This window comes from Conger conger, chromosome 7, assembly GCF_963514075.1.
Source record: "Conger conger chromosome 7, fConCon1.1, whole genome shotgun sequence".
NCBI lineage: Eukaryota > Metazoa > Chordata > Actinopteri > Anguilliformes > Congridae > Conger > Conger conger.
The window spans coordinates 39,131,191-39,151,255 of NC_083766.1; the positions used below are offsets into that span (position 1 = coordinate 39,131,191).

Consider the following 20,065-nt stretch of genomic DNA (forward strand, 5'->3'; position numbering starts at 1 on the left):
GAATGATTGTTGGTGCCAGACAATCTCAGAAACTGCTGATCTCCTGGGTTTTTCCACGCACAACAGAGTTCGCAGAGAATGGTGCGAAAAACAGGCAAAAATGCCTTGTTCATGAGAGAGGTCAGTGGAGAAGGGCCACAAATTAACCACACATTACAACAGTGGTATGCAAAAGAGCATCTCTGAACACACAATGTGTCAGAATGGATAGGCTGTAGCAGCAGAAGACCAATAAGTCTAATAAATACCTAATAAAGTGCTCACTGAATGAGCACTGTGTGTATGTACATGTATGTAGAAATTATTTTTATAAATACTGCATCTACAACGATAATTTCTACAATGCTATTCAAAGACCAAGGTTTGAATTATTGGATAAAGCTAATAACATTAAAAAGCACAAAAGTTCAATGATAACTGTGTATGATATTGTTTGATTTGAGTTAGTCAGAAGTTATAATTTTGAATGTCCGGTTTTGAAATGCCATGTTTTTTTAACGGAAAGGAACCTACGTCGGCTGCTTCTTGGATGACAAAGACAATCGAGCCCTTGGGGGGAATGTTTTCTATGACTTTCGGAAAATGACCAGCACCTTGTGTCAAGACACCTGTTCAGAAAGGTATGTTGACTCCTTGTTCTTCTTTCAGGTACAAGCAGCCTGTCTGATATCAAGACAGGCAGACAGTGCCTGGACAGGTTACCACTAATCTTGGCCTGGATTCAGGGTGTGTATTGTAGAGAGACAGTTTTTGGAGATGGGCTGTGATTGGCAGATTGGTAGTTACTGTGGAATAGTACACCAGACCACTCTGAGTATGAGGAGCTGGGACTGTTATGCCCTGCTTTGGCTCTGGTAACTGATCAAATAAGTGATAGGCAAGTGCTGAAATTTGGAAGACCCTATTGGCTGCGTCCTACTTGAGAGAACACTGAAGATGTATTTGACAATGGTTGTTGCACAGTAGTTGCCTCTAAATGTATTTTTAGGAGAACTGAATGCTCATCCCATGAGTTAATAAGTCAATGCTAGGAAACGGCACTCCCACATAGCACTGTGATCAGTGCACATGTGCAGAAATAGAAGATAATCAGTTAAGGCCAAAAATAAAGTCACAAGTGCATGAAATATAGAAAAGCAGCCAATATACTGTCAATCGGGACTTGGCGGAAGTGAGTCAGATTCATAGCGTAGTTATGCCCTATACTCACAAAATATATTTTTTCACTAGGCATTGTAATGTAATGCAAGAGTTTAGCCTCTGAATGGGCTTAGCAGAACAATTTAGTAATTCATTCCATTTTGAGGCTGGAGGCCAACTGAAGATCTGAAGATCTAGCCTAGGAGAACAAGAGTGGAAAATTGATCGGTAACAGAGGAGCAGCATAATTCTGATAATAGTGAATTATACTGAGAAAAAAGCATTTGTGGTTCATTAAAAAGACACAATTTAATACTCAAAGGACATTCCCCCCATTTGACAATATTGCATTTTTCATTATGAATTCTCAATAAGTCCATCCATTCAATTCATCACACACATTTAATGGCACGCCAGGTTTAGTTCACACTCAAAAGCATTGGCTATACAAATGCATGTCCCCTAGCAGGTGAAATTAGCACACACAAAAAAAATGAAATTAATATGTTGTCATGGGGTATTGTTGCCACAGCAACCTAGAGAGGCAGGAGGCTTTCGATCCAGCTGAATCTAAGAAATAATTTGCAGAACACGGCTTTAAGGTCCACTGAGCCTGTGCTCAGAATCACACTGTGGCTGTCGCTTAGCTCTAACACATTAATGTAAACTGGGGACCTTGCAGTAGTCTGAGAGAAAAATTGCAACAGGTAATGGACTTCTTCCATCTCTGGTTTCACGGGATTTAGAGAAAATGGGAGCTTCATATTACCTCACAGTGCCAGGGCTTATCCAGATCTCTGCAGCATGAAGCTGCTCTACTTACAGCACTCAGTCGGAAATCCAGTCTGTGCCGAAGCTGTGACCTGTGTCCGTTTCTATCCTGTAGTGGTACTCAGCCTTGCCCAGCTCAAGGGCAACATTGATTACATTTTTTTTCCATTAGCCACATTACTAAAACATCCCTTTCCTCCATAAAACCATTATGCATTTTAATAATAAGGCTACTATTAATATGTTATTGACCCATTCCACTTTGCCCCCCTCGAGGGCACTTTGTTGTACTAGTCCTGCACAAATGTCAATATCTTCAACATGGTTGAAGATTTCACTTAAAGAAGAGGCTTGTACCATTCAGGAATTTGAGACAGAACAAGTTTGTCAGAGCATGTACATACAGTGTACACTAAAATACAAAACATTTACAAAACGCCTTGTGTTTTTATAGTTTAGCACAAAATATCTCAATTTGTATGTCAAGGACCAAGCCATAAATACTTTATATTTGTGCACAAACTTGATATCAACAGAAATTTGGTATAGATATGAACAGGCATTAAAATTCCAAATTTGTTTTTCCAAAACTGCACCCAGATATCCTCGAGTGTCCCCAAATCTCCAAATACAAAACATCTGCATATCTTTTTGTCCAGACACATGAATGATCACAAAAGCTTATTTTTCTCTTAAAACAGATACAAAATGTAAAGAAAATTAACCAGCATGTGTTTTATTCATTTGAAAGTTTGTTTTTATGCCCAAAGTTTCCAAAAAGCTCTCCAAAAAACTCAACCTACCTGCATCACATTTAAAATGGAACTTTGTTTCAAAATTAGGTAAATCTTAACCCTTTTACCCAGTACAATACAGGTTTATATATAGCAAGATACATTATACCTTTTTTGAAAGGGTAGGAAATCCCATACAAGAAGCTTATGTTTTATATTAGTACAGTACTGAAATGACCTAGCAATGCATTTACGCAACAATAAGTAGTAATTCAAGACAGCATTTGCTTAGGTATAGTCCCAGCAAATATATAGTTCTCGAAAATGGCCGAACGGATTACGAAATAAACATAAATATTTCTGTATCGAACAATTTGCAAAACAAACTTATATTTCTATCAAACCAGAAATATAGTGGCCGGACATGTAATAAGCTAAGACAAAAAAAAAAAGAAGTGTTTATTCATGAAATTTCCAAATTGTATATTTTTGTTCTTATATTGGAACCAAGATTTTTTGATGTAGAGAAATGGCATCAAGGATTACTAGAATAAGCCTTTTATTGTTTTATTGGCAAGGTTAGGGTTGTAAACTGTGAGCGTGGTAAGGGGGAGGCTGGAGTTGTATTGCCCTGCTTTGCAAATAAGAGGCTGATAAGCATCTAAACTGCTGTTCTCGCTGAAGTCTTTTTAACAATCTGGCATTGCCGTTTTGCAGTTTTATTAGGTCACAGCTTTTTGTATAAATATGAACGCAACAATAATTTGAGACGTCGATTTGAGATGGTCGAAGTTCAGAGGGTTAAGCACTGAAAAGCATGGTGTATAGTGCAATCTCTGTAATAATAATTCAGACACTGTGCACTATAATTACTAATCGCTTTCTCTCTGTAATTCAATTACCTCCAAGTGCTGATCATAAAAAAAACTGCAAAAGCCCATTGATAATCGTCAGAAAGTACATAGCAGGAGGTAAAAGACTTTTTAGCAAAATCCATAACAGCAACAGTCAGCCTTGCATTATGTTGGCATGAGAGGACATCCCCACAAAAACTTTCAGTCCTTCAGGTCCAACCTGTGTGGAGGAGAGTTTCCATAGGGAGTCAATGAAGTGGTCAGTCTTTAAATTAGGACAAAATCTAGTCATATATTAAAATGATAAGGATTTTCTAAATTACTAGCTGCTGTGTGGCTTATTGCACAACAAACAAACAAAAAAAGCCAGATTTATGCTTTTATTTTAATTGCAAGAAAATCTAGTTTGTTAGTCCAGCTAGTTAGTCTACTTTTTGTGGTTAAGGAACATCATGTAGTTGATGTGGTTCCTTCTCAGGATACTCAATAAAATAGAAGATGTCAGGGAATGATAACTTATCAACTGTAAAGACACTGAGTTGAATAATTTATCCACTCTGTACCCACATAATTACAGTACTTGTGACCTGTTTGGTTTATTTTGGCAAAATTCCTCTGATCTTTAGGAAACAACGATTGAATTTAATTTGCTGACATTATTATTCATTAAAATACTAAAATAGCAATTATGTATGTTAGGCCCCTATTCAGAACAATGACAGACACAGGTTTGTTTTCCCCATGCAAGGCTCTGCCTGCATGCCTATGATGCATTGCTGACTGGATCCATAGGGAATTGGGAAATGAAAAATACTGCTGACAATGTCATAAATGAAATGTGTTGAATAATTTTTATTTAATTTTTTTGTTAAGTAAAACTTAAGTAAGAGTCACAACTAAGAGCCACATATGGCTCGTGAGTCACAGTTTCCGATACACTACTGTCCCAGTAAGATTTAGTGGATGATGCCTTATGTGTGACTTAACATGCTATTGTCAGCTACATGCTGTCTGATCTAGGCTACAAACTGACTATATACTTGTCTATATGAAAACGGTCCTCAAGCCTAGCCTACATGTTTTAAAATATACACTGTTAACTGAGGACGTTTGAAGAAAAAATAGCATTATATTCTTATGCTACTTATGGCTCTTTTGCCACTAATTTAAACATTCATAGTAAGCTGTTATCCAATTTTAATTTTTAACGTGGCTGATTAAACTGTTAAAACTGTAAAAGCAACAAAAATAAAAAGTTTAAACAGAGGGGCCAGGCAGTGAAACAGGTTACTTTTGTTTGTATTAACATGCCAGTCAAGACTCGCCAGTGCGATTCACCGCAGTGAGCGTGCCACCACTGTAGTGCGTTGCCAGTTGATGAGCAGAGTTAGTAGCCTATGAACCCCATTATTTTCATATCCACTGTCAACAGGGATCTGCCCTGGTCTCCCCAGTGAGGGAACTATCTGAAAGTGATCTGAGGTTTGGAAGGCTCATCGGAGAGGCTGGTGTTGAATTGCATGACCCCAAACATTAATGGCAGCTGCCATTACCTAATTCCTGGCGTCAATGTCAAGAATCTTCTGTAACCTCAGCTTTGGTGGCAGAAAAGTGGCAATTCGGTAAAGCATATAAAGACGATGTGATTTCTGACAGCATTGGTTCCAATAAAGTGCTCCATTAATCGCACAGACCAGGGCAGAGCAAGTGCACCAATTGGGGAAGTGTTCCCATCATTTGTTGAGTCCTTGAAAGGTTTGCAAAACATTACCAGACACTTAAGTGTATTTCTGTCTATTCCACGCACACATTTTGTCGCATTGATTGTTTGCCAGCAAAAGTGCTGTAATTTTGTTGTGTTGTTGCAGAACTAATTCCAGCATGTCATAATTCGAGTTCCACCTGGTCTTGGTGGACTGTTTCAATGACTTGGTGAATTCTCTCTGCAGACCAGTGTTCGAAGTAGGTTCCCAGTTTCTTAACATCAGTTAGTGAACTCACCAAAGGCTGCCGAGCTCCTAAAACTACAGGGGAAAATGCAGAAGACAGGATAATCTTTCAAATGTGGGCATTGCAATTTAGTCACAGTGCTCCACAATCAGTGACAAACACAGCCTTCCCCAACAGTAGCGTTTCAATGCCGAAGGCAGCCAATTTGTAGAGACTGTATATTCTCTCCCATTTTGGGTGTATTGTGCTCAAAGGGTTCAGCAACCATCATCCACGATGCCAGACTATATTCATCATTAGTATAATGAATGGTTGCCAAGATGTATGAGGTTTTTCTGTAATCTTCAGTCCATATTGCTGACATTGAATCTGCCATGCTTGTTGCCGATTGATAAATAAATATCAGCCTGAGATGTGCATGCCTTTTATTCATTGGCTGAAAAATAGACTGAATTTGAGTGCATCATTCTGGAGAAACCAGGAACGAATATCATTTAACCGTTACCTACGCTATTTTATAAAATCATTTTGGGACCATGGGACCAACAACTTTTTTACTGAACGCCCACTCCTGCCCACAGTAGGCCAAATATCTTCCGCTACTGCACAAGTTACTGCAAGTCCCACAGGACCCACGGGAATCCTGCCCCAATGCAGACCTCTAGCTGGGGGATGACACCTGTGTCATGGTAAGGCCACTGGAACAGAAGGCAGCTGAAATAGACTACTCACCCAGAGTGCTGTGCTGCTGAGAAAAGGACAGCAAGTGACCTTCTATGAGCTAGTGGGGTGAGCCAAGTCTGGTGATTCAGAACAATATGTGGCAACTAGCCATGGTAACAAGGCTGTTTATTGATGCAGTGATGCCAGGTGAGATCAGGCAGATGGCCATGGGCAGAACTTAACCTGCTCGGGCAGTGAACGGGAGAGGGGGGGAGCACTGGGGGATGGTACATCCAGGCCTTTCGGCATGACCACTTGCGGTGCCATGTTGCTAAAGGCAACAGATTAATGTTTGGATTTGACTTTCCTGATTTTGTATTAGAAAAGCCTGGGCACAGTGGTAGCATTAATCAGGGCCCCCTATAAAAAGCGCTGATGTATCAGCATGTGTTCTATACTGCATGTGGAACACTGAAACAGGGCCTCTCTCCACTCACTGTTGGGCTCTAGGGACAGTCTCTGGATTTATATACTACCTTAGGGTGAATGTGCAAGAAATGAGAGGCCACTGATTGCAATTTAATGTGTTGATTATCTCTCTCGCTATCTCCCTTTCCTTGTTTTGTGGGGGTTGATTGTTTTCTGTGCCTTGTGCTGTTTTGTCTCTCTGTCTTTCTCCTCTTTCTCTTATTCCTTGTCTTGTGTGGGGGTTGATGGTTTTCTGTGCCTTGTGCCATTTTCTCTTTCTCTCCCCTTTCTCTCCTTCCTTGTGTTATATGTAGTGTTATAATAAAGGTGTGTTAGAACTCTAATGTGTTGATTCTCTGTCTCTCTCCCCTTTCTCTCCTTTCTTGTTATATGTAGTGTTATAATAAAGGTGTGTTAGAACTCTAATGTGTTGATTCTCTGTCTCTCTCTCTCTCTCTCTCTCTCTCTCCCTCCCTCCCTCCCTCCCTCCAGTGGGTACCGGTTTGCAGGGTTGGAGTACGGAGCTGAGTGTTACTGTGGCAACCGCATTAGCACCTCCCGAACACGCGAGGAGGACTGCAATCTGGACTGTAAGGGAGAGAAGGGCTCCCCCTGTGGGGGCGTGGGCCGCCTATCCATCTACAAGGTGGAGGAGCTTCTCCCGGGCCAGAGGAGATGTGAGTGCCCAAGGCAGAGGGAGAGCTGTAGAACACAGCCAAACACAGTTTGAACACAAACAATGGCAGCTAGCCAGCTTGGGCCCCCAGCTGCATGAACACAGGCCAGTACGATTTTATCCAATGTGGGTGATGGCAGAGAGCGGCGTTTATTTGAGCCCCTACTCCAGCAGTGCTACTGAACCAGCTCATAGCATAAATCAAACCCCGGGGATTTCAAGAGATGGATTCAGAACAGCATGATTCAGATAAACAAGACAGCATACTGTCAGTATACAGGGTACTGGCTGGAAGTACACACGCATAGTGTCATTCCCTTGCTGAAGACAGGCTTCCTGCAAACAACTGTCACTTTGAGAATACTTTTCAGCTTTATTAAAGATCCAGATATTTATAGTATTTCTCATATGCAGATCTAAGCTTTCTGGGCACAGCTTTCATGCCATCACATTTCTTGCTTTGCTTTTGTTAAGGTAGTGTATTATTAAGGTGCTGTGCCCAATAATGCATGCAGTGTAACCAACTCTGGGGTTTAGAAACCTATTTCTGGGGCTCTGGAGAGCAGTCATATCACACACAGTGAAAGAGGAATATAATTCCGTACACACCAGTGATGGATCTAGAAAATTTGACATGGGGCGGCTAAGTGGTGGCAGGGAGTCTTGCCGTGGGGGGGGGGGTTAACACCCAACAAAAATATCAGTTCTGTTCACTTTTGAAGGATAGATCAGCCTCAATAAATGACACACAGCACAAACATCATAATGCTTGAATATGATATCATGCGTTACCTTTATACATTTTATAGTAGTCCATTGCACTGTACATCAAATACCGTACATCATCATCTCGTACAGATCCTTCTTCCTTCCTTTTAACATCTGTGTGCACCATCCATACAGCCTCTTGAACACTGAGAAAACAACTTCAGCATGGATGGCTCTGTAAAAAGGAATAATGCAATTCACTGGACATTTATGTTGCACAGTTCATTATATTTGTTCTGATAAACTTTGTTTGAAAATAACTTGAACTTGAAAATAACTTGAAAATAGGCCTACATGCCATACATTGTAGGGGTACAATATCTAGCTAAATTCTGTATTCACTTCTTCTGTCATGATGTAGAGATGACATGTAGTAAATATAAGTACTTTAAAACCATACAGTGTTCATTTGACCTTGTAGTACAGTGAAAATGGTGCTGTCAAGTGCTGTCAAAAGTGCTTGTTTTGTATTATTGTACCGGTGTCTGGTTAACTATAGCCAGTTGTTGTGTGTAGCTTGATGAGCATAGATCATAATCATCTTCCTTGTGTTTATCTAACTTAGCTAGGATTGGGCTATGAACTAGCCAGTTAGATTTTGTGTCCTGTTTTGTATTGCAGTACACATTGGGCCTCATTTATCAATATTTTTGGAAATCCATGTGCAAATGTATGTGTGATCTGAAAAGAACTAACAACTTCTGCCAGATTCATGATAGACGCAGCTTTTTTAAATTTCCACGTGTATATGTTGATAAATACCAAGTAAATGTAAATCAAAGGCGCGTGCACAAAATTTGTGATGAGCATAAATGGACACCCCTAAAACACCGTATATGGAATTTCGGCTTTTTAAAGAGATAGTCGAAAAAGGAAAAAAAGCTTCTCTGAAGCAGAGATTGAAGTTCTGTTAATGGAAGTCTAAAACATACACTGATCAGCCATAACATTAAAACCACCTGCTTAAACCATTTTTCTTTCTAAATTCTTTAAACTGTATAAACTTGTCTATAAACACTTAATAGTGCATGTTTTTGTTATTTAAATATCTTGGTACGTACTGGTGTTCATGATCACGTCTATCTTACCAAGTGCTCCAGGACCTATATCATTTTTCATATTTAAAAATAACACCCTTTATTAAAAAAATTAAGACCTGCCATATTTAAAATTGCATGGAATCTATTCCGACATAAGTTTCACCACATGCAGTACCATGTAATTCCAACGGAGGGAAGAAGGGTGAAACTGATGTAGGATTAGATGCCTTGCATTTTACAATATGGTGGGTGGTCTTTATTTCTTGTTAAATATGAAAAATTCTACAGGTCCTGGAGCATATACGTTATCGTGAAACACCAGTACGTACCAAGATATCTAAATAACAATTCAGTGCACGCACAGCCCCCTCATAATAAGTTTACAAGACTTCCATTGTCATTTAAAAATTAAACCTTTTAATGCAATTCACTTATGATTATCTGCTTATATAAGTATGTATATCATTGTGTGCATTACTCTTCTGCAGTGGGTTGGTAGCATTTTCTCCTGGACTAGTTAAGTATGATTTGTTTGTGCTGTTTATTAAGTTTAGTTGTCATTATAGTGTTGTTCTAGCACTTATGATGACTATATGTTTGTCGCTTTGGATTAAAAGCTTCTGCCAAATGACTAAAATGTAAATGTAAATTTAATGAAATATTAAGTGTTTATAGAGAAGTGTATACTAATCATGAAACTTGTTTAAGCAGGTTGGCTGATCGGTGTATTTTATTTCCGTAGTGTAAGCAGTGAATTGTCAGAGCTGTGGAAGACTGGCAATATAGCCTAGCTGTTGTAAATTATTTTTCAAGTAACACACACTATGCAACAGGTAAAAATAAATTGGTTTCACACTTTCCTTCCCACAGTGATGTCTGGCAGCCGTTTCAGCACCGGCAACCATAGAATTATGTGTACATATTACTCGCTAGCAACTTTTCTTTAATGTATTTTTATGAAATGTACCTGTATTTATGTTACTTAGCCAGCTAGTTTCATAGACCCGTCGTGATTAATTTACTATTTCGACAAGATGCTGCCTTCCAGCAATAGCCAATAGCTACATTTTCCCTGTCCTTGCAGAGAGCGAGAAGGAGGTATCACAAGCCTCAAACCAAGTGATTACGTGGCCATGCTTAAACGTGAGGCAAAAAACTGAACTAAACAAATCAGCCACATGTCATTCCACTTCTATAGCCTACCATGATGTTTGCAGGTGTAACTTGAACTTGAACTCGCTGTTATAGTTTGTTGTTTCATAGGCATAGTAGGCTACGCCATGCCCCATACATGTTTTATGTAATTTATATTCACTTTAATTATGCATGAATTAATCAGGATTACCGGAATGAAACATCTCCCATTTTAATGTTCTGTCCTGTTGCATTTTTATATCATATGAATAATTTTAATATCCAATCAGCATATTCAAATAATTTAGCCACTCTAAATAAAATAATGACTATATATTATATATTAATAAAATATTAATTAATAGAAAAATGAAATAACAAAACACCCGTTTAAAACCGTGTTCTTTCATTTCCACGCACAATACGCACAGCTGAGACCACTCGTGAAGTTTGTTCGGCTCCTACGAAAAAACTCCTACGACATCTAAAAACTTTGATAAAACCCACATTATATGTGGAAATGCATTTCCGGTGATTTACGGTGAATTTCGTTCAGCTCACGTTTGATAAATGAGGCCCGTTGTGTGCTGCATTTCAGATTCAGGAGCATGCAGATTGCCTGAGTTTAATTTCCCATGCTTATGTTTAACTTCTTTCTTTTTGGTTTCAATAAATGAGCGCAGTGACTCGAAAATGCCACCCTGTAGATCTGCCCCTGCTACACACACAAATACACTCAGTGAGCACTTTATTATGTATTTATTCAACTTATTTTTTGACTTATTAAGTCTTCTGCTGCTGTAGCCTGTCCACTTAGAGGTTTGATGCATTGTGTGTTCACAAATGCTTCTGCATACCACTGTTGCAATGTGTGGTTATTTGCGTTACTGTCACCTTCCTGTCAGCTTTGACCTGTCTGGCCATTTGCCTCAGACCTCTCATTAACAAGGTGTATTTTTTGTTTTTTGCCTAGAGACTGTTGTGCGTGACAATCCCAGGAGATCAGCAGTTTCTGAGATACTCAAACCACCCTGTCTGGCACCAACCATCTTTCCACAGTCAAAGTCACTTAGCTCACATTTTTTCCCCATATTGAACGTTGATATGAACATTAACTGAAGCTCCTGACCTATACCTGCATGATATTTTATGCATTGCACTGCTGCCACACAATTGGCTGATTAGATAATTGCATAAGGTGTAGGTGTACCTAATAAAGTGCTCAGTAAGTGTATATGCACACGCACACCCATACACACACACACACTGTCTGCTGTGCGATTCATATCCAAATTGAGTGAATAGTTTCTCTCCTGGTTTCAGATCGTAATGTGCGGTACCGTGGTTGCTTTGAAAGGCCAAAGAACATTACAGCTGCCTTCCTGGTCCACTCAATCCAGCCCAATCTAACATTGCAGTCCTGCATCGAGACCTGCACAATCAAGGTGGTGACCCTCTCTCCTACACATCAACCTAATTTTTAACCACCAATTGTAGTCTGTCACAGAGGTTCCCTTACTGTTGGTAAGAACCAGTGAATTTTTAAGGGTTTGTGGTGAGCCATATCACAGATACATATTATTCCCATTGTCAATCTAAAAACTTTGCTGGTTAGTGTTTGGACATATACAGTATAAGGCTACATTTTAATTGGAGATAGTCACCAAAGAAACCTGGTAAATCTGATGACCTGATTTTTCACAGCTTCCAAATGGAAAACTTTCTGTTTCAATTCAATTATCTTTGACCGTGAATCAATAGATTTTGTATAAAATCTTGAGAACCAGTTTTGCACTGAGTGTGCAGCATAGTCATTGAACTCCCATTATTTGTTGCTCTGCATACATCAGCTAAATGCATAGCTCAGGCTTTGCTAGAGGAGATACTTGTACAACAATGAGCATTTGATACAGTATGTGCATTAGCTTAACCAGAAACTGAGGCAAATAAAAACAAATTCAATTAAATTCACAGAATCAAAGCTTTTATCTACAGTGAGACTGAATGGAATTATTATACTGAAATGTTTGCAGCATATAAAGCAATATCTCATGTTGCCTGCTGTATAAAAGATTAGACAGGGTGTTATTTTTGCAGGGAAGTGCTATTCTTGCTGTCACAGCACACAAAGGTATAATTAATCCATCAAACTGCTTACACATATGCAGTTTTGAGCAAATGCAGAAAATAGTCTTGCAACCAGACACTTATACAAAGAAATTTGGCCAGTGACCTTATTTTGCAGTTTACTTGAAAAAATTACTTGTTCATATTGACCTCAATTATGTGAAAATAAAATGAGAAGTACAACATTTTCATTCTTGCATATTTTGCAACCAGGAACTTCAGCATTGTTTGTGTTCATGTTAAGTAAAAAGCTTTTTTATACATTTTTCAGTGCTACTAAGATCTTTAAAAGCATATTCCACCTTTATAATATGCACATAAGATTAGATAGACATGTACACTAATGCAAATATTTTATCAGCAAATCATGTGGCAGCAACTAAATGCATAAATACATGCAGACTTGCTCAAGAGGTTCAGCTGTTTTTCAGACCAAATGTCAGAATGGGGAAGAAATGTGATCTAAGTGACTTTGACAGTGGAATGATTGTTGTTGCCAGACAGGCTGGTTTTAATATCTCAGAAACTGTTGATCACCTGGTCTCAGTTTGTAGAGAATGGTGCAAAAAACAAAACATCCAGTGAGCATCAGTTCTGCAGGAAAGAACACCTTGTTGATGAGAGAACCTGCCCCTAAAAAGTCCTTTAAAAGTTACATACAATCAAGTCCTCTTTTCAGGCACCAACTTGTGCTTCAGGTACAACTGCACACCTCAAATTCTGTATCATAATTTACTTCACAATTCTATATAGCAGACAGTTAAAAATACAGTGATAGTGAAACCAGACCGAATGGGTATACTGCTTGCTATTATAACCACATTGTCAATTCCGATATACAGCTTAAACTTTTGAGAAGATGAAATTACCGATACCTTTCCAATTCTATTTTCTTTGCAAAAATCCTAAACTCATAATATTTCATTTTACATATTATTATAGCCAGCAGGAACTATATTGAAGAAATTTACAGGGACATACAATGGGAGTTTAGGTTCTACTTGGAATTTTAACTTACAATTCTAGTTCTGTAAATTGTCCAACAGTCAGTTTCTCACTTCAGGTTTATTGCTTTAACACTTCCACACTGACTATTTAGCATGACTCTTTCATTTGTTTGCTGTGTCATGAGAAGGAGCTCCCACTTGCAGTGCTGAGGAGGCCAGACTGTTTCTGTGGCTACGTATCCTCACGCTTCACCCTACACCAGCCAGCCGAGGAACGATATTGTGCACATGCTAACGCCACTGGCCCCATAACCTCAGTTGACCGGGAGTACTACCAGGTCTACCAGACACCTGTACAAGGTGAGAGGTCTTGGGTTCAGGGTTGACAAGAGACATAAACTGACATTTGACCTGTCCTAACACTGGAGAACTGCTTCTAGCAGACTCACTGACTTGGTTACTAGAGAAGAGTCTGCCCTTACCAACTGGCCTTTTTCTTATTTTATTCCTCTTGGCAGGAAAATGAGTAGCAATAGTTCAATATGTATAATGCTAAAGGCCGTAGCAGGCAGCACCGTGATTAGTGTATTTTTTTCATAGTGCAGAGGTGAACCTGCTGTCTCGTGACCTGTATTCATGCTGATTGCTGATTTCAGACTCCAGGTGCACAGAAAGGAAGTTTCTGCCAGAGAAGTCAAATACACTTGTGGCTCTGACCAGTTTCCCCGGAGCAGGCAACACCTGGGTGCGTCACCTTATTGAGCTGGCAACTGGCTTCTACACGGGCAGCTTTTATTTTGATGGCACCCTCTACAACAAAGGTGACAATATTGTATGGCATGTATTTCATTATCGTATTTAGGAATTATAGAATTGGCAATTATATACATTATACATTAGTCTAATGTAATGGTTTCTAAAATGGTCTACTGTCCTCTGCATATAGTATACAGAATTATATATCTGGCAAATCAGTATGTAATTGCATAGTGTGGACCCATTATAGACTGTATTTTCTCTAACCTGATGAGAAAAGACATAATTGCTTCACATTAAGTAACTTTGATTTGCTTCTTTCATAGGCTTCAAGGGGGAGAAGGATTACTGGAAGAGTGGGCGGACCATCTGTGTAAAGACCCACGAGAGTGGGCGGCATGAGATCGAAATGTACGACTCTGCCATCTTGCTAATTCGGAACCCGTACCGCTGCCTCATGGCGGAGTTCAATCGCAAGTGTGCTGGACACCTGGGTCACGCCGCAGAGCAGCACTGGAAGAGCAATGGTGATGTGGAGAGTACATATTTTTGTCCAGAGCAAATAGCAAGGATAACTACAAGAATGTAGTAGACAGCAAGTGAAAGATTCTGAAGTCAAAATTGTTCAAATAATAGATCAGACTACAGATTGAAAAATTGTATTGAATGTCACCATGTGGGTGAACGATAAAAATGTGCAGAAGAAAAATATGTGGTGGAAGTGGTTTAAAGATTAAGTATCTTAAAAAGTAAACTGGTGTCTGGTGTACGTGGAGGGAGGTTTGCAGTATATCTCAATTGGAGGGGACATCTGTGCATCAATTGGCTAGCTATCTGTAGATATTCTTGGATTGACAGATGGCCTACCTGCTATTTGTAGTCTTGGGCTCACTGAATACGGAGTATTCTGAGTACCATGAGCTCACTGAATACGGAAGTGCATGATTTCCCAAATTCCCAGTTTTGGATGGTAAACTGTCAATATTAAGCATAGACTGCAGTGGGATTTGTCTAGCCTACTGTATGCCAATTAATTTGTGAGCATTTTAAGTATAGCCTATTGCCAAATGCTGGGAGAAATAAAATGTGCAATTAAATCCACGAGCCTCTATCAATACATTATCAAGCCTACTCGTAAGTATTTGTTCCAGGCATAGGCGGAGTTTGACTTGAAGGCATGGGGGGAACAACACATTTTCATTACGGACCAGGAGGTTATGCTAATGGGAGAGTAGAATGTAAAAATATCTGAACGTGGAAATCCTTATTCTCGGTTTTGTAATTGCTAGCCTATACTGAGTTTTAGGTGTGCATGGTTTTGTCATAGGAGCTAGCCAGCACGCAATTAAACTGGTCATGTAGTTTGAATGCAGCCAGTTAAAGTAATCAAATAAATGATCATTGCTTACTGAATTCAGCAGTAGGCTGTAAATATATATTTGTTAAAAAGTTGTGTTGTGTTCTTTATTGTAAACAGACCTTGATCCAGGTTTTCCCTTTTCCCAAGCCCCATTCTAACCACTGTAGCCTGCAATAAATCATTATTTGTGAAATGACAGTTATCGCACAAAACATGGTCTTTTTTTACTGTCTTTTTAGATGCCAGTTTTGGCAGAGTTAATAGACTGCCTTTGAACTGCAGAACAATTTTCTTGAAGTAAATAATGTCACAACTGATTTAAAATTAAACCCTTTCACAACAACAGCAAACACAGGAAAAATCCCGGATTGTTGCTTCTGTGTGAAAGGGGTATAAGGAATGTAAAAAATGTAAATGTTTTCTTACCTTTGTCTAATTTATTGTCCTGATTACATTTTTTAGTAGTTCTTAGCTCTGTTAAGTCATGAAATAATTTGCTAAAAACTATCACTAGCCTATTAAACAGAAACGGCTGACATGGACGACTGCGTCTCCTTGCACCTCCTAGTGTTGTTGTGAACCATTGCAGGTCATTGCTGGATTTCTTTTTAAATGTAGAAACCCATGCTTATTTTAATTGGCTGCATTTTGTAATCGCTTAAATGTAGGCTAATAAATATCACGGCTTATGAAAATATCATCAAGAATGAGGTTGAATACCTGTTAGCCTCTATAGAGAAGCTGGCGATCAAAAGGTTGGGACCCCACCATTCAGAATATATTAGCATCACCCAAGCACAAAAGGATAAAAAATGAAATTTCAATCCTGAGTGGTCCCAAAGATCACCCATCGGGATGTGGTAGGCTAGACTAATTTGGTCAAATCCTTTGAAGCTACCCGTTTTCATGTTTTAGCTAGATGAGCGACATGCAGTGCTTTTGTAAATGTAACCACAGAAAGTAAGATTAACTCTTAAATTAGCAGAAAAAAACCCCAACAATTTGATGATTCATTTACGTTCTTACTCTGTGTGCTAGCCTAATATTTCAGGGTAATAAAGCGTATTCAAATGGTAAATGGTTATGCATTTACATAGTGCCTTTATCTAAAGCGCTGTACTATTGAAACTTTAACACACGCAGGGCTGGATCGAACCGGCAATCCTCCGACTGCTCTTACCTCCTGAGCCAGAAATGTCTGTTTTAACCAACTGCGCTCCCTGGGTAGGCTACTTTCTTGCAGCCCTATTTTGCAAGTGAGGAGTTTGTGATATTGTGATATAAGGGTTTCATCACAGTGTCAAACAAGCAAGGTTGAGGCTCATAATAGTCGCTGCTAGGTGTGACAAGCCCCACCAGAAGTCCTATGCCAATATGCCACTAATGCAGAGGGAGGTCTGTCACTATATATACATTAAATAGTGTATATGAATTCCGCAGGTGTCTCTCTGGTCTAATATGCTTTTATGGCTTCTTTCTACACAGAGTGGCCAGAGTTTGTGAGCAGCTATGCCTCGTGGTGGGCATCCCACGTGCTGGACTGGCTGAAGTTTGGGCGGCAGGTGCTGGTGGTGCACTATGAGGAGCTACAAGGGGCCCTCTTCCTCCAACTGCGCCATATCGCCTCTTTCTTAAATATCAGTATTACAGATGAGAGGCTGCTGTGTGCTCAGAGTAACCAGGATGGCCATTTCAAGCGCTCTGCGACTCAGAAGCAAGGTTTTGACCCCTTTACCCCAGAAATGAAGCTTCTGATCGACGGCTACATCCACACAGTGGACAGTGCCCTCAGGGACAGAAATTACACAGGCCTGCCCCAGGAGTACCTGCCAAGATGATGAGGAGTACCCCGCCCCCAAACCCCCAGAGAGGGGGAAGAAGGGGTGGGAGTGTGGAGCAAGTACCTGCCTATAAAAAGCACAGACAGAGAAACGCTATTTGTGATGCCAACTGTGTCTTTTTTAAGTTTAGTCGACTCGATACAGTCAACTAACGTCTTTTTAGAAATGTGCCATTAAGTGGTGTCGAGCTACAGTACATATATGGAACTTGAGATGATTGAAGATTAGAGGAGACATTCGTCTATAAGCATAGAGGCAATGACATGCCTTCCGTCACATGGGGAGACACAATCAAATGTAATATTTTCTTTCATGTGCTGTTTGTGCTAGTGGAAACTAGTGCTGGCAGGATGATTTCTAATACTTCACCACAGATGTCTTCATCACATTGTGCCCTCTGTCAAGCAGATTTATTTTCTCACTTACAGTATTGCAGCTATCTGGATCACTCTGCTAAAAATAACAAAGTGCAGCATACTGAAATAATAAAATGCAAGGAAAGGCATTCTAGTGCTGTATCATTATTGTGGAAAGCCTGAACTGTAGTTACCCTCTGTGAAGTCCATATGGACTTTAATGCTTCTTTGAATTTAATAGAGTATGACATTGCATCATTGTGTACTATTAGCCTGTAGGTCTATTTGTCCTTCCGCTCATGCCCATGGTACTTTCCTGAGTGATCCTTTTAAAGAAGCCAGTGGAGCTCAGATAGACAATGCACCACTACACCCACACACGGAAATTCAGGAGTGTGTGTGTGTGTGCATGTGTCCGTGTGTGTGTACAGTTATTTTATTATTCCCTTGGGACTTGGGATTATTGGACCAAACTTCTGGCTGAGATCCTTAATTGTGAGGCTATTCCTGTCTTCACTTCTCACATTTCAACACTATAGCAACTGAGTATTGCTGAATGAGCTGATAAAGAAAATATTACAAAAATGTACAGTATCTTTTATTTTTGCTGCATATTTCTGTAATTACATTTAAGTGCAATGTTCTTACATTCTTGCTGTGTAACACATGAAAGTCTCAGATATTCTTATCTGGCTGTCTAAAAATGACCTGGTCAAAAAAGAAACAGCAGTGAAAAAGAAAGTGCCTTTATATGATTCTCATGTCTGAATATCCAAAGCAAGGCTATTATGACTTAGGTAGATCTATTTGAATAGTCCAATCCACATATGACATGTGGGTAGGTGAAAATATCTTTGTGTGTCACTTCTGAAGTACGTCAGCATTCTTAAATAAACATTTTCTTTGTGTGGGTTAACTCAGATCAAAGCTAAATTTTATTTCATTACATTTCAGTTATTTAGCTGATGCTTTACCCAAAGTGACTTATAGTTGATTAGACTAAGCAGGGGCCAATTCCTACTGGAGCAATGTGAAGTTAAGGGCCTTGCTCAAGGGCTCAACAGCTGCACAGACCTTATTGTCCTGCACTGGGGCTTGAACCACCAACCTTCCAGGTCCCAGTCACCTTAGCCACTAGGCTATAGGCTGCCCTGCATTTCGCAGTTAAATTATTGACACAGACAACCATTTCAAACCAGGTCTAAATATATAGCCCCTTGTTTCTTGTTTGTGTAGCTGTTTGTGTTATGATCATAGTTTATGTATGGGGTAAGTCCCCAAGGGTCACTGCTGCACTGTAAGCCAGTATAATACAAACATAGTTTGTCATACACTTTGTTGTTGATTAATGGTGTTACTTCTCACATTCCCTACCTGTCTTTGCTTCCCCCTTGAAAATGGCTGACATTGACAACCACTTATTTTTTATGGAAGTAATTTGGTGCAAATTTATTTTCAGACAAAAGAGTAATATTTTTGACACTGTATTGACATTGAAAATGTATTGCAGATGAAAAGGTAGATATGTGGTGCAGAAATAATATAATTATTTTTACATGGACCTAGCTGACCATCAGATTTCTATAGAGACACAAGCTACAACAGTACTGAAAGCTCCCTTCCAAATCTTCAAATACCATTGGTTCATAAACAAAATAAGGGTTTTTAAGAAATATATTTATAGTATTTCTAGTTTTAGGTAAACCACAAACAAAAACAATATGGTTACTTAAAATCATATTAATGGTAAGATCTGGGAAAACTATACATATTCAAAATACTTTGAAGTAATATTACTGCAGATTACTGAAAGATTTTCTTTATTATTCTATAGGAATATACACTACTGTTCAGAAGTGTGGGGTCACCTTATCGTTTTCTGCTTTTTCTGATTTTATATTTTGTTTTGTCTGTAATCAAACAATTCATATGTGGTCAGAACGCAGACTCATAGCTTTTATTAAAGGGTATTTTTGTACATTTTGGTTTCACCATGTAGTAATTAAGGCACTTTTTATGTAGTCCTCCATTTCAATGTTTGAGACAAATTAACATAATGTCAAATAAAAGAGTCTTGTTTTGTATTTTGTAATGAATCTCATGGTCTATTGTATTGAATTGAATTGAATTGTAGTATCACTCTACTGCATATCTGACAGCAGCACAGTGGTTCGAGGCTCATTTGATACCTTGTTTAAATTTTTTAAATTGTCCTTGAATTTAAGGACAAATAAATCCTGGCCAGGTTCATTTCATTATGGTATGTTTGGAATGTCCCAAATTTGACAGCTGATGTGTTTCACCTTAATACTGTAAATTACCAGTACATTAGTTCCAACAACACAGTGAAGAGTCAGCTAGGGAGGAGACAATAGCTTGGTGTATCCATCTCAATCACAGCAGCGTTTAAGTGAAAATTGTATTTGGTGAGGATGCACAGATGTCCCTTTCTGGGCAGTTATGATATACATGATCCCCTC

General features: G+C 39.1%; 1 protein-coding gene across 1 annotated transcript in view; it reads left to right on the forward strand.

Annotated features, from left to right (window-relative positions):
• LOC133132799 (sialate:O-sulfotransferase 1-like) overlaps window positions 1-19,669 on the forward strand; it is a 54,142-nt gene extending 34,473 nt beyond the window's left edge. The window contains exons 3-9 of the mRNA XM_061248536.1: window positions 506-620; window positions 7,073-7,257; window positions 11,522-11,643; window positions 13,461-13,632; window positions 13,929-14,093; window positions 14,355-14,555; window positions 16,874-19,669. Of these exons, the coding sequence (XP_061104520.1) occupies window positions 506-620; window positions 7,073-7,257; window positions 11,522-11,643; window positions 13,461-13,632; window positions 13,929-14,093; window positions 14,355-14,555; window positions 16,874-17,226 (1,313 nt within the window). The 3' untranslated portion in view covers window positions 17,227-19,669. The remainder of the gene's footprint in view (window positions 1-505; window positions 621-7,072; window positions 7,258-11,521; window positions 11,644-13,460; window positions 13,633-13,928; window positions 14,094-14,354; window positions 14,556-16,873) is intronic.
• The last annotated feature ends 396 nt before the right edge of the window (window positions 19,670-20,065 follow it).